General features: G+C 38.9%; 1 protein-coding gene across 1 annotated transcript; it reads right to left on the bottom strand.

The window, feature by feature from the left end:
- Nucleotides 1–6,858: 6,858 nt before the first annotated feature.
- On the bottom strand, nucleotides 6,859–15,623 carry chchd6b (coiled-coil-helix-coiled-coil-helix domain containing 6b). The gene is made up of 8 exons (XM_079460392.1): nucleotides 15,382–15,623; nucleotides 14,607–14,700; nucleotides 14,403–14,451; nucleotides 13,994–14,138; nucleotides 11,251–11,334; nucleotides 9,541–9,611; nucleotides 8,948–9,083; nucleotides 6,859–7,110 (listed from the first exon to the last, which is right to left on the bottom strand). The coding sequence occupies exons 1-8, from the start codon at nucleotides 15,457–15,459 to the stop codon at nucleotides 7,087–7,089; spliced, it is 681 nt and encodes a 226-aa protein (XP_079316518.1). The 5' UTR covers nucleotides 15,460–15,623; the 3' UTR covers nucleotides 6,859–7,086.
- Nucleotides 15,624–15,747: the final 124 nt, after the last annotated feature.

Raw genomic sequence — 15,747 nt, 5'->3', positions numbered from 1 at the left:
CAAGAGCACATTTGTATTATGTTAAGTTTACTCAATTCATTTAATGAAATCTACTACGACCGAGAATCATTTTTTATATTATTTGAAGGTAGTTTTGACTACAGACTAACCCTTTACTGTTAACCATTAATAAACCAAGTGAATATTTCACCATTGTCCAATAAACATCACTGAATGTGTAAATTATTTTGTAAAACTGCTGTGTTTAACACGCGTACAGCATTCACAGAACAGAGTAATTTTCACAGAAAACAACCACCTGAGTTCCACAGCTGGAGTCTCAAGCTTACTACGGTGAAGAAGTGAGATGATGTTTGTAATATTTTCGCAGCTGAGATGATTTTACGAAGCCAGACCTCTTCAATCTTCAGCAGGGGTGCAGCGAAGCGTCGTGAACAACAGAAGACAACATGTCCCCTTGAGCCAAACAATGCAGAACAAAACGATCCGCAGCTGGGACGTGGCGTCGCAATCACACCAGAGGAGTGAACAACAAAAATGAAAATTCTGTCCATATTTACTGACCCCTGTCCCAAACATACATATGTTTCTTTGTTCTGGTAAACACCAAGGAAGATATTTGGAAGAATGTCAGTAACCAAACAGATCTTATCCCCAATTGACTCCCATAGTATTTATTTTCCCAACAATGGCAGTAAATGGGGGATGATATCTGAGATCCCTTAAAGACGCCGGCCTGGAAGATCGCCACAGGACCGAGAAGCCAACAAACCCCTTCCCGTTCTCTCCGCTTTCTCAGATCTTGTAGATTAATGATTCTCCCTAAAGCTTTAGCAATAACCAGCTGCCCACTTCCACACGTTCTCAACGAACACAAATCCTCAAACCAACCGCATCTGTACCTCTCGCTCTCTGCCCAACACCTGCGCCACTGGAATTTCTCACTTTATCACCCTCCGGCCCTCTTACAGTATCGAATAGACACTGTTATTGTTTCAAATGGTACTTACAGAGAAGAAACTTAAAATCACACCTAAAATCTTCTAAGGCATAGTTAACTAAAGAAAGAATATGATCATTTAACCCTCATGTCTTCAAGGGTTGTTTTCCAATCTTTGTCCTGGAACTCAAAACAAGATATTTTGTGAAGTCTCATTGGTTTGGGTCCATACAGTGGAAGTCAATGGGGTTCAATGTTGTTTGGTTTACAACATTCTTCAAAATATCTTCTTTTGTGTCCTGCTGAAGAAAGAACAACCAAGTCTTTTCACAACAAAACAATTCTCAGTGAGTCCTTAAATTAATCTTTTGTGTTTCTCGTGAAGAATTTTAGCACAAACATCTGAGACAAAATAAATGCGTGATAAAACATACCCATCTAAATAACATTCTCCTCTGGGAGGACGCAGTGCTTTCTGGGATATGACAGAAAAGACGTAGAAGGGGGCGAGAAATTAAAAGAAAATAAATACTTAATTCACATGACATTTCTATTCTGGTACAGCGTCTCTTACAGCCACCAGCAAATAGAGAATCGAGGAATATCTGGAAAGAGGCATTTGTGTGCCATTTATAGCTTCAGATGTCAAAGGTTCATTGTGACACCCTTACAAATATGAAGGTCAGAGGACTTCTACTGTCTGCTCGCAGATATAAACGTGATACAGCGTTTCAGTTTTAACAGATATCCTGCTCGGCTCAGGATCACATTACCGTACTTTTGGAGGAAGGAAATGTAAACAATGGCTGTCAGCTTAATAATATAAATCAGCCCAATAGACGGACGGATTTTATAAGCAGATAATGGCAAGACGTCTACAGTGTGAATGTTGACCTGTTTCTAGAACTGAGTTGCTGCTTTGTTCTTTGTTGTTTCTTTGTTGAAATTTCAAATCACATGACTCAATATCTTTTTCACAATAGAACATAGATAACATAGTAAACGTTTAAACTGAGACATTTTACACTTTTTCTACTAAATTAGCTCATTTGAAATGTAATCCCTGCTACAGGTCTCAAAAAAAGGTTGGGATGGGGGCAACAAATGGCTAAAAAAGCAAGAAGTTTTCAAAAGATTCAGCTGGGAGAACATCTAGTGACTATTTAAGTTAATTGATATCAGTTCTGTAACACGATTAGCTATAGAAGGGATGTTTTAGAGAAGCAGAGTCTCTCAGAAGTTAAGAAGGGCAGAGGCTCTCCAATCTGTGATAGACTGCGTAAAAGATTGCAGAATACTTTAAAAACAATGTTCCTCAACGTCAAATTGCAAAGGCTTTGCAAATCTCATCATCTACAGTGCATAACATCATTATAAGATTCAGAGAAACTGGAGAAATCTCTGTGGTTAAGGGACAAGGCAGAAGACCTTTATTGGAAGCCCGTGGTCTTCGGGCCCTCAGACGACACTGCATCACTCATCGGCATGATTGTGTCAATGACATTATTAAACGGGCCTAGGAATACTTCCAGAAACCCCTGTCGGTAAGCACAATCCACCGGGCTATGAGAAGATGCCAACTAAAGCTCTATCATGCAAAAAGGAAGCCATATGTAAACATGGTCCAGAAGCGCCGTAGTGTCCTGTGGGCCAATGCTCATTTAAAATGGACTATTTCAAAGTGGAATAGTGTTCAATGGTCAGACGAGTCCACATTTTACATTCTTGTTGGAAATCACGGACGTCGTGTCCTCCGGGCTAAAGAGGAGGGATCCCTTCCAACGTGTTATCAGCGTTCAGTTCAAAAGCCAGCATCTCTGATGGTATGGGGGTGCATAAGTGCATACGGGCTGGGCAGCTTGCATGTTTTGGAAGGCTCTGTGAATGCTGAAAGGTATATAAAGGTTTTAGAGCAAGAACTGCTTCCCTCCAAACGAAGTCTATTTCAGGGAAGGCCTTGTGTACTTCAGCAGGACAATGCAAAACCACATACTGCAGCTATTCCAACAGCATGGCTTCTTCGTAGGAAAGTCCGGATACTGAATTGGCCTGCCTGTAGTCCAGATCTTTCACCTATAGAGAACATTTGGCGCTTAATCATTAAACAAAAAAGACGTCAAAGACAACCACAAACTCTTCAGCAGCTGGACACCTATATAAGCCAAGAATGGGACCAAATTCCGACACCAAAACTCCAGCAACTCATAGCCTCAATGCCCAGACGTCATCAAACTGTTTTGAAAAGAAAAGCAGATTCTACACCATGGTAAACATGCCCCCATCCCAACTTTTTTGAACAGTTTTTTTTGCTATTTTATCTATGTTTTTTTTTGCTATTTTTAATAACATTTGCTATTTTATCTATGTTCTATTGTGAATAAAATATTGACACATGTGATTTTTAATTCCTTTAGTTCGTATTTTATTCAAATTTAAAAAATGTCCTTTAATTTACAGATCCCTGTTATGATCCAAGATGTTTATGTATTTTTTTCTTTAGTCGAAAATAAATAATAAAGGTTTTTGATGAAAACATTCTTGGATTATTTTTCATATAGTGGACTTCAATGGACTCCAAACGGCTGAAGGTCAAAATTACAGTTTCAGTGCAGCCTCAAAGGGCTTTAAACGATACCAGAACAGAGCAAGACGAGCATTTGTGTTCATAAAGCATATACATTTTTATTATTTTTAGAAAATGGCCGTTCGTTTAAAGCCCTTATTTCAGACGGAACCTTCGCTCTCTCTCCCCTAGCACCCTTTCTGCTAAAGTGATATCCTCTCTTCCCTCCAACTTTACATCTCTAGATGCTGACACTGCCACCGACAACTTATGCTCTACACTTACATCCTGTCTAGATAATCTTTGTCCTCTGTCCTCCAGACCAGCTCATGCTACCCCCTCCTGCCCTTGGCTGTCTGACATCCTCTGTGAACAACGGAGTACACTCGGGGCTGCTGAAAGGAAATGGCACAAGACCAAGAATCCTGCTGACCTAGGGGACTACCAGTCACTACTCTCCTCTTCCTCTGCTAGTGTTACCACAGAGAAAACATATTTTTATACCACCAAGGTGAGGAACACTCGGCAGCTTTTCCAGACCTTTAACTCTCTTCTTTGCCCCCCCCTCCTCCCCTGCCCACTACCTCTTTGACTGATAGGACTTCGCTGTATTTTTCACTGAGAAAACATCATCCATCAGCAAACAATTCTCAGCACTGCAGACCTTGGTACACACTCCCCTCACTTCAAACATCGAACGCTCCCCTTTGCCCCAATGACTGACACCAAAGTCTTCAGACTTCTCTCCCACCACCCCACCACCTGTCCCCTTGACCCAATCCCCTCCCATCTCCTTCAGGCTATATTCAGCACACTCACACACCTCCCTGCTCACGGCACTTTTCCATCCACATTCAAACAGGCCCAGGTCACGCCCCTACTTAAGAAACCCACATTGGACCCAGCTACTACCGACAGTTACAGACCTGTCTCTCTCCTCCCTTTTATTGCTAAAACTCTTGAAAGGGCAGTTTTCAACCAGGTTTCTTCCTACCTATCCCAGAACAAATTACTGGATGACAAGCAGTCTGGCTTCAAAACAAACCACTCCACTGAGACTGCAGCGCTATCGGTCACAGAAGCACTGCGGCTAGCCAAGGCAGAATTCAAATCCTCTGTACTGATTCTGCTAGACATATCTGCAGCGTTTGACACGGTCAATCACCAGATACTGCTAGCGACCCTGTCATCTTTAGGAATCGCAGGCTCCCCTCTCCGCTGGTTCCAATCCTAACTCTCCAGCAGATCCTTCAGGGTGTCATGGAGGGGCTCGCTGTCCACTGCTCACCACATGATCACTGTGGTCCCTCAGGGATCGGTGCTTGGACCGCTGCTTTTTTCCATCTTAGGACCCATCATACGGGCACATGGCCCAACAGCCCAAAAGGGCTCATGTGACACCCCTCTTCATCTCTCTCCACTGGCTACCGGTTGAAGCCCGTATCAGATTCAAGTCACTGATGCTTGCCTACAGGACTATCACTGGATGTTCATCCACAAAAATTTTCTTCATCTTTGTCCATAAAGATCTGTCCTGAAATGATGGCATAAAAGTCCTTATTGTTTTCTTTTACATCTCTTTCTTTACCTTTTTTTGCTAGATAATAAAAACTGTTTCGAGTTGACAGAGTGAGCATTAGCATTAGCACTTAATAAAAATGTGTCTAAGACCTTTGGTTATCTTCGGTACACAAGTTTTGATGAGGTATGAGAACTTTCTTATCCCCAATGTAATATTTTTAAAAGTGTAACATGTCGGGCTCCAGTGCACATCTGACGCTGCTCTTACATTTTTACATTACCATATAATTTACTCTGCTTTTCAAGTGTTGTAGTTATAATGTGTGTGTTCGTCTCAGGTGACACATTTACCGGTGGAGAGTTGCTCACAGTACACAACATAAACTGAATGTTTGAGATCCAGAGATCCTCACTGCGGCGGGTGTGTCCTCCACAACATGTAAGACAACACGCAAACACTGAACATAAGATTGTTTTATTTAGTCATTGTACACATACCGTAGGCTATTTTGAAAAAAATACAAACACACAGATCCAGTAAGTCCATTGAGGCAAAACATCTTATCATCCTCAGTTTCGGGCTTAATATATTTTTCTACATCCATTTACATGCCTCTTCCTCAGGCAACTGAAATGTCTTTAGTTCGATCCCAGGGATTACAAATTCTAAGAAACAAATGTATAGTATAATGCAATACAAGTTTTATTTTTTGCATGTGCCAAATGCGTTATTGTTATTTAAACACCGAGTTCTCGAGTTTGAAGTCAAAATTGATACACATTACTGGTTATTTTGGACTTGATTCTTCTGTGAGTGTTTTGTCAAATTAATAATTTACTTTCGTAATCTTCATGTAATGATGCCCCTGACCTTCCATCTTCACCAGCAATTACCAAAGTGCACGTTTTTAATTGTTGCCATTCTTCTGAAACCTTGTATCTCCCTTTTGTGATTTTTTTGGTCATATTTATTATTTTTCACTATTACTAGTCACCCTTAAAAAGGTATTAAAAAGTGTTTGAAAACAGTATCTAATAGTATTTAAACAGTACAGTCTGGTTTTATTTCCTGACAAGCAGCGAATTTGGACATCCAAGGTTTGGGATGAACAGCGATGATTTTATCAATCCTCTTTTACACATAGCATGAAACACTATTATAATAAGACCCTTTCTGATTAGATAAGAGTGGGTCATCCAGTGTATTTGCTGTGTCTTGCTGTAGTTGTGCAGGCCATGATCGCCGCGATAGTGCCGATGAACCTCAACAATTTGTCTCCAGTGTGCATAAACGTATCGATCTGCCCATCCTGCCCAACAACATCCCACTCACTGGAATCCAAGTGTGTTTGAAAGAGCATCGTGAGCATGTGCATAAATGAGCCTCAATGTAAAGTTTAGTGAAGTTGCATTAGCAGATTCCTGGTGAAAAATATATATTTCCCTTTTCAATAGTACTGCAAATATACTAACAAAGAATTGTATATTAACAGCATGATTTTCACAAACTAACTTTTTACATAAAGTTATTTCTTATACAGTATTTTCTAACAATAATTTTCAAGAACCTTTCTAAAGAACTACTTGCTGGAATTTGTAAGATTGATTTAATGAAATTGTCAAAAAGTTAATCAAGTGCTTTGTTTGTTCGGTAGATATGATGCCTTTAGTTTCCAAAATGTGTCTGGGTTACCCGCCTGTAAAAGTGGGATGTTTATGGCCAAATTTAACTTCTTGTTTACCTTCCTCCGTTTCATCTGGTATCGTTTCTGGGTTTCCCAGTCCTATTCTCATCGTCTCGCCCAGAAAGCAATTCAGACTCATAAATCCTCTTCGCATATAATGTTTGGAGATATTCAGAGTCTCTCAAATATGTGTTACACTGCAGAGACTTTATTTGCTTACAGTAAATCAGGATTATCACAATCCAACATAACATAAACTTGTCAGCACAGACACTCAACCATTATAGATGCTCCCACACACACTCACACAATGCATCCACTTCATTCATGCAAGTGCGTGCGCACACACAAACAATGCTGAATGTTTTTTAAGGATCCTCTGCTGAAAAGTTCTTCATCAATATTAACCATCACCTTCATCCGTGGTTCACCAGCAGGTTCTGCACAGAAGACAAACCCACAGAAAAACCTGTCAACAACTATTCTGTTCTGCTCGTCCAGCAGTGTTTAATAATAGCTGTAAACATTGTTTCGTATTTTAAAGGGGATTTGCAACAGTGCTTCATGCATTCTGACTTTACAATGTTAAGCGTGCTGTCTTTTCAGGCTTATTGTGGTCAACTTATCAAAAAACGAGTTTTACGTATGACGTAGTATTTCTGTGCTCGATACACTGCCCCAGCATTCGTATAGGTTTCGCAAAGGTTTTTTCGAACGTGAAAATCAGTTTCATAACATACATTGCTGTAAAATGTAATTTGTATTAATTTCGGTGAGGAATGTTATATAAACGCTGGATATAACACTGTGGGTTTGGAGATGGTTTGAAACTGAAAGATGGAGCGGTTCCAGCGCTAAAAGATGCAGGACAAACCGCACGCAGTAAGTGAAAGTCATATGCGTTTTGTTGGCAAACAACGCACGCGTCATATGTTTTCAGAAATATTCGTACAGCTGTATCTGTCTTTAATAAATGTGATCAAACTAAAGACTATACTAAGGGTAATATTCTGTAAGTACTCAAGATTAACACGAGATATGAAGAAACTGTCTGAGTTACGGCCACTGTAAGATTACAAGACACATGTTTAAAATATTGGATGCTGAACATCTCATACCGATCAGGCCGTAACAGTGGCATATACACAAATATATTGATCTCCTTGGTTGGAGATATCAGGATTATTAAATATCGGATAATATTTGTTTCTTTTTAACCGCAGCCAAAGAAAGGATTTCACCATACATCAGGTCTGAATCTCAATATGAAAAATCTTTGATCTGCTTGTAGCTTTGGTTGGTCTTTTATATGCAGATGATTCCTTTAGATGTAAATGTCTTTAATTTGCACAGTGTTACACTTCAGTAGTCGTGTGGCAGCCTGCCCGCTCTAGTTGGCAAACTGCCACTGTGGATGCCAACCTCAACCCCTCAATTACTGAGACGGGTGTCTGTGTGTAAAGCCCTGCTATGCTATGTAATGTAATAACACACACATATGATAAAAGCAGTTGTTGTTGTTTTCTCTCTCTTTCTCGATGTGTGAGTTGCATGAGTGATTTAGTATTAAAATAAACTGCATTTCCTGTGGAGAAAATCAGTCTGCCATGTTTCACAATGAACAAGCTTCTCACAATAGAGGAAAACAAATTAATGCGATGCACAACATTTGCTACAAGTACATTTTTTTATATTGGCATGGTTGTGATCAAGAGTCTGCTCCAAATTTTTTTTAAAGTGTTTCTCCTACTATGGTAGTGGACGATGTCACGTAACTGAAAATTGCTGACATTCTTACAAATATTTTTCTTTATGTTTAACAGAACAAAGAGCAAACATGCGGGTGAGTAAATTATGAAATTTTTGAGAGAACATCGAACGATTCATCCAAACGTCATTTTTTACTATTATTTTCACAGTTAGTAGCGCTGTACATTTTACGAAAAGTTTGCAATAGCACCATGTAGTCTATGTCATTTATTTTCATGATGTCCCTGTTCTCTGTGATTTTTCTTTATTTCTATTATGTGTTTACGTTGGTTTTAATCTGATTTGAAATGAGTCATATTGGTTTGAGAAAAATAAGGAGATGTGATATTTTCTACAAAGCATTTACGGTCACAATCTAACATTATTCGATTATTGCGCTATAAATAAAGTATATTACACGACTCTGCTTTGTTTATTAAAACACATTATACATTTATTATATAAAATGAAAAATAACTTCAGCCTATTTTATTAATGATATCCCTAACCCAAATAAATAATACAAACCTTCTTGGAGGAGTTGATGCAGTTGATATATTCTCTGGCCAGCTGTGAGCACTGAAGAGTCTGATGTTTGTTCTCTCTGTAGCAGTTCAACACCTGAGACTGGAGCCCAGGGCAGATGATGCTGATGTTATGAGGTCTGATGACAAGTAAACACAATTATTGTACATCGGTGACTTCATTAAACACAGGAGTGGATTCATTTGATTGATAACAATGATGAAACATTACAGAAACAAAACACAGGTGCAAACCATATCAAGCGACATCCAAATGACACATGTAGCAGTAAATGCATATAAGAAACTGACCCCTAGTGGCCTGCAGGAGGATTACAGAGGAATTTTTGAACCTGATTGACACTTTCTCATAAATGGAGACAGTGATGGAGTTCATCGTGGATAAGGAACTGTCTCATGTCATTCACGAACCACTGCCTTAGTGTAAAAAACGTCATCCTACCCACCTGCATTTTACAGTTTAACCATGCAGACAGTGTTGAAATAATTGCAGATCGTTTCTTTAATTCTCCCCAGTTTTAAACACCAGATTTGTTGCATAAGTGTTGCAAGATTTAACGTTCTTTAGTCACTCACTTTACAGTGCTCTCTGCCTTAACTGCCTCTTTGTTGTATATTTGTAGAGCTTGTTGATAGACGTCTGCATTCTAGAACAGAGAGAGAGAGAGAGATTACAGCAGTCATTCATGCAATAACATAAACACACAAATAAAACTGTTAAATATTTTATTCGCAATTTTTACATGAATACTCTCAAAATCTCAGTTTATACCAAATTCATCATCATATCCATGCTCTTTTTTTATTTCATAGTTAAGTTAAAATGTATTCTTGCCTTGATACATATTTTGATCCTCAATCCAACATTGTGGTATAAACAAATAAATAAAATGTACACTGGACATCTCAAGTATTAGTGTCTGTGCTGCAGTTTAATAGACGTTTACATGCCAGTTACAGCAGAGTTATAAGAAAACATTCACAGGCCTATAATACACCAATGCCTCCAGTCCTTTGCTTTTAATAAATTACTAGTTAGACAATAAAAAAAATGAAGGACACAACATTTCTGAGGGGCCTCCCTCTGCTAGAGAATCCAGCCCCAAGACACAAGAACAATGACTTGAAGGAGATTATAATCTCTTAGTGTAATTACGATCTCATAGTCTATATCCATCACACAGCTGGAATGATCGGTCTCTGATATCTTATTAAATCTACAATTACACGCTGGAAGAAAGAATCAGCGGGAAAAGGAAAACATTGTAATTAGAGTGTGATGGAAAATAACATCAGAAATCAACAGTCCAGAGATGATCAACTCAAACCATTAAAATCAACCTGACTTGTACATTTTCTAAGGAAAGCGCTCGTCTCCGATATGATTTGGGAAGTTTTCACTTTCTCATCAGTACATTAACATTTACGCATTTAGCAGATGTTTTAGCCAAGGTGACTTAAAGTATATGACAATGTATACATTTTATCAGTACGTACTATACGTTCTGTGGGACCCAAACACAAGACCTTTGTGTTGCTAACTCGATGCTCCACCAGTTGAACTAAAGTAACACAAATCCCTGTTAATGTCTTCTGTAGTTATTTTATGGTGCATTAAGGATTAATTTGTATAAAATGATGTGCGTGCGTGTTATACTGTGCCAAATAACACATGATTGACGTTTCCCTAGACAGTTTAATATAAATCAAGTTTATATAAGTACAACTATATATAGTTTATGAAACCGCCTGACTGTCGGTAACCCATAACACATTCAGATCCATTAGTGTTCACACACTGTGGTCACAATGGAAGTGGTCACTTCAGTATCTCATCGGATTTGATGTTTATGACGTACAACAACTCTTAAAAGCAAAAAAAGATTTTAAAGCAGCTTGCACACACACTCACGCCAAAGGCTTGTTAAAGCTTAAAGGATTTTTCTAGAACATGAGGAGATTTCTGCTTTGGCCCAGATAAAGTTGCATCTGTTAACATCCTTATGGAAACAGTACATTTATAAATGCAAAGAAACCCAAATGCATTCAACTGTGAATACATATGCACGAGCGAGAGAGAGAGAGCGAGAAAGAGACAGAGAGAGCGAGAGAGAGAAAGCGAGAGACAGAGAGAGAGAGTGAGAGAGTAGTTCATTGAAAGTCCACAGAAATAGTAAGACGTAGTAAAACCAATCGTTCCATATTCTGTTAATGTTTAGCGGTGGAACACAACTCCAGACCCTCTGTATGTGTGTAGATATTCATGTGTTTGAGTGCGTTACACACCTTTTTCTCCATCTGTTGTAGCTGCCCCTTGTAAAATTCAGCAAGATGTTTTAATTCATCTTCTTTTCTCTTCAACTGTCGGGCCTAGAGAATAAACTCATCACAATCAAACAAGATTTGTGTTCCACTGAAATAAAGCTGTGATGAGATGATGCAGCTGATGTTCTCTGTTCTATCTGCTGTTGGATGGAGTGTTAAAGGATGTTGTACCTCTCACATCACAAAAGCTGCATATCACAACAAACACATCCCTGATGTCCCTCTGAAACCTTGTATCTCCATATTTTGTGAATAAATCATTATTATTACTCACCCTTTATGTTTGTCTTTTTTTACAAATATATAACTAACATCAAGTATAAGTGCTTGTCAACTTTGACAACACAGTACTTAATCGTATAAAGGGTACAGTGTTTTTCCCCCCATTTCCATAAAACAGTACATTTGGACATCCAAGGTCTCGGAAGGACAGTGGCGATGTGAAAAGAATTTCTTTTTAAAATTATGAAATGTGTAACAATAAACATTCAACAAATGTTTTACTGTATTCCATGACCCCATCAAATTGCATGCAGGTGTTCACTTATCATCTTGGAAATACATATCAATACACATACAGAAAATATAAGACAAAATAAATAACATTCTGCACAATCAAAAGAACTTAAATGGCAAAAAGCACAGAGAATGCATAAAAAAATTCATGGTTTAATCTTCATGTGTTGGCTGTCCGAATGCATGCAATACATTTACACAAGAGTTCTGCTCACCCGCATACTCATCTCAGCTTGCTAAGAGAAGAGAAGAGAGGAGAGGAGAGGAGAGGAGAGGAGAGGAGAGGAGAGGAGAGGAGAGGAGAGGAGTCATAGACTTGCATCCACGGGGGAAAATCTTTTGAATTGGACCAGTCACCACCTATGGAAGATAACTCCTAACATCCTAGAAACCCCACAGCAACATACGAGAAAATGAAATAAAAACAAGAGAAACCAAACTGGGAAGCAGCACTCGCAAACAATTATTGGATTTTCTGATTAAATTATTGTTAGATTCTCTCCATAGCACCCCCTCCCCTCCCCACACCCCTCCATTCTAGAATTTTCAATATTTGGGCTTGTGCGATGATGCTTTGAGCTAATAATAAAAGTGTAATCCTCCCAGCTCAATTTAACACATATTTCACGTCTGAATCCATTTCACACTGAAATCTATTCCTGGTGTTTTCTTTCGATATCCGAGCCCTCAGCTCTCACAGTTTGCGTGTGTGCAGGAATTTGGCATCGCCGCAGTCTCGCCTCTTTGAGAAGTGACGCAGACACGAGTAGAAGACAGCTCGATATTTCGGGAACATAAACTTCAGGTTCTGTTTAGGGATACGCAGTGCAAGTTCTTTTTTGTATTGTATGAACCTCATGTTGCTCAGCTGGTGAATAGCTGCAGAAGTGATACATAGCAGGATTTTAACAGCGATTTCATTGCTCGCTACATTTTAATGCCCATGCAGTGCGACGTGCATTCATTAAAACCCATTAAAACTATTGTTTTCTCTCTTCTTTAACTTTATGTCTATTAACTATTGTGCGCAAACTACATTATTTTACCTTTAAACCTTTTAAAAGAGGGTGTTTTTATTTTATATAGGAGTCTTTAGATACGTTCTAATTTGTAGTTAACCACCAGAGATGCTGTTAGCAATCATACGGGAGAGAAAAATGAAGAGAAGTCATCGATTGTGGGTGTGAACACGAAAGCTTTACATGAGAAACCAAGTAGCCACATTATTATAAATTACACATCGTAATTTAATTCACTGCTTGATTTAGCAACACTGAGAGAGAGAGAGAAAGAGAGAGAGAGGGAGAGGGAGAGGGAGAGGGAGAGGGAGAGAGAGAGATAGAGATAGAGAGAGAGAGAGAGAGAGAGAGAGAGTGAGAGTGAGAGTGAGAGTGAGAGTGAGAGTGAGAGTGAGAGTGAGAGAGAGAGAGAGAGAGAGAGAGTGAGAGAGACTCAAACTACTCTATACTTATTTTGCGTTAAATAGGCACAAAAATGCAACAAGAAATAAAATGCTGCACTCTAGTGGTCAAAATGAAATTGAATATTTGATGTAAAGTGTGACCATGATAAATGATTTATGGTTTAAAACACATGGCTTGTGTAACAAAAATGTTCAGCATCTTTCGACTTTTTTTACACTGTGGACATGTAGCGGCACGCATGTGAACGCACCATCAAACACAAAATATTGACTGATCTTGAAGAAGGCAACACTATACATTAAAGGGATAGTTCACCCAAAAAGTTTTGTGTTTTGCTGATCACAAAGGAAGATATTTGGAAGAATGTCAGTAACCAAACAGATCTCATCCCCTTCACTGCCATAGTAGGGAAATAAATACTATGGTCAATGGGGATCAAATCTGTTTGGTTACTGACATCCTTCCAAATGTTTAGAAGAACAAACAAATGTATACAGGTTTGAAACAATGTGAGGGTGACTAAATGATCACAGAATTTTCATTTTCGGGTAAACTGTTGCTTTAAGAGTAAAGTAAATAATATCGTTATAAATATATATTTAATATAAACGTAATAATTAGTGTAAATATTTTTCTTTTGGGAAACAGGCAAATAAAAATAACAATATAGTCTAGTTTTATATGAATAACATTTCAATTAGAGGCAGAAAGATATTCAAAGGATGACCGGATGGACATGGAAAGAGAATTAAACTGTGTCTCACCAGGTCCTGAGCTTTCTCGGCTTCCTCTCGACTCCTGGCTCTCTCACTGAGCACAGCTGGGTTTCCATCGTCTCTTGCTGCCTCTCTCTCTCTATGGGCGATACGAGCCAGCTCTTCCTGGACCAGAGCCTGTTCTCTATCGAACCTGTGACCAAGAGAGAGCCCCTGTGACTATTAGAAACCAACAAGAGATCTGCTTGTACAAATTACAAAGACAATTTGCTTGTTGCAAGCTAAGTTCATAGGTTCATCTCTCTCCAAATCATGATCCGCCGACAGCATGGCGCCACGCAGGGCTCTCAATACATGCATGTTTATAGGACTGACAGCATGCATCACTGCCACCTTGTCCTTCAGCTTGAAAGACAATAAACAGACCGACATCACCTTATACCGTAACAACACAAACCTTCTTCGAACTTCCTCTTGCATCTCAGCTGCAGATGGTCTAGCAGGCCCTAACAAAACACCATCATTGAGTGGATTTCAAAAATCACATTCAAATCATTACGAACTTTTACATATACAAACTGCGTATTCAATTATTTATCCATTTCAGTGAAAGTAAAGCAGAAAAATAAGATTCCTGGAATAATAAACAGCTGGTTGCTACCTGGTTCAGATTTGCCTCTCTCTGGTTTGGATAATGCTGGTCTCACTGGAGATGGTCCAGGCTCTCTCATCCGTTGGAGAACATTGCCTGATAACTAGCAGAACACAAACACAATTCCATCAATCTTACATCAAACCAAATCATATCAACCCTAGTTGACTTTAGTGGTTTAAGATTGTGGTAAAGTCAATCCAGAGCACAGGTGACCGTGATGTTCTAATAGTGCCACTGACCAATGCACTGTGAAACCATCAACTATAAAGTCCTTTAAGTAACTGTATTTCCTTTCAAAAGTACTGCACTTGCTTGTATCATCACAATGATACATGTGTTCAAATGCACCACAAATGGAGACGTTTTTCTTGCCTGTCTGTTGTGATCACAGACTTTCAGTCAAAACCTTTCACCTTTCACCACAGTTTGATTTGACTGGCTTCTTTCTCTGACCTTGGGTCACATAAACGTACAGGTTTACATTTCAACAGCACATTAGATCCCGCCAGCCAAGACATGAGGTTTACATTACAAAGCCGCACAATGCTGCTTACCTTGACATTAATTCATACAGTGAATACACAGTAATGATGAAATCATCAACTCGCACGTTCCTCGTCTCAATGGCATTAAAGTTCAAAGAGCGATAAAGAAAGGGTTTCAATAGGAACACCATTTTTAAATCATACGATCTAATATGAGGTCAAAACAGTGCTGTGCATTTTCATTTAATGTTGTTTTAATATAATATATCAAATAAATGATCGTGTTGTGCTGTCACCTTTACTCCATGCAGAACAGTGACGTTTTCTTCCTCATCCAGACCGTATGATACAGATCTGCTTTCACCGGCTCCCATTAGCTCTGATTGTAATTATAATAATAAGGATAATATTGTTAAAACAACACGCGTACATTCACCATGAATGAGTTCAGGGTCAACGTGACACGGGACGTCCGCTACGCGTGCGGAGGAAAATAATCAAACACCCTTTTCATTAATCAGATGTCATGTGACATCGCGCTGCACTACGGGAAATGTAGTTTATTTAAAACTATGACGTAAAACTGGTGGCGCGGGCAAAGAAAAAATACATAACATGTTTTTGACGTTTCTTTCATTTAAAAAAACCCAATTAATTATACA

This window comes from Barbatula barbatula (assembly GCF_947034865.1).
Source record: "Barbatula barbatula genome assembly, chromosome: 7".
Classification (NCBI taxonomy): domain Eukaryota; kingdom Metazoa; phylum Chordata; class Actinopteri; order Cypriniformes; family Nemacheilidae; genus Barbatula; species Barbatula barbatula.
The sequence above is the reverse complement of the archived record's forward strand: the minus strand, read 5'-3'. Positions and strand labels throughout refer to the sequence as shown.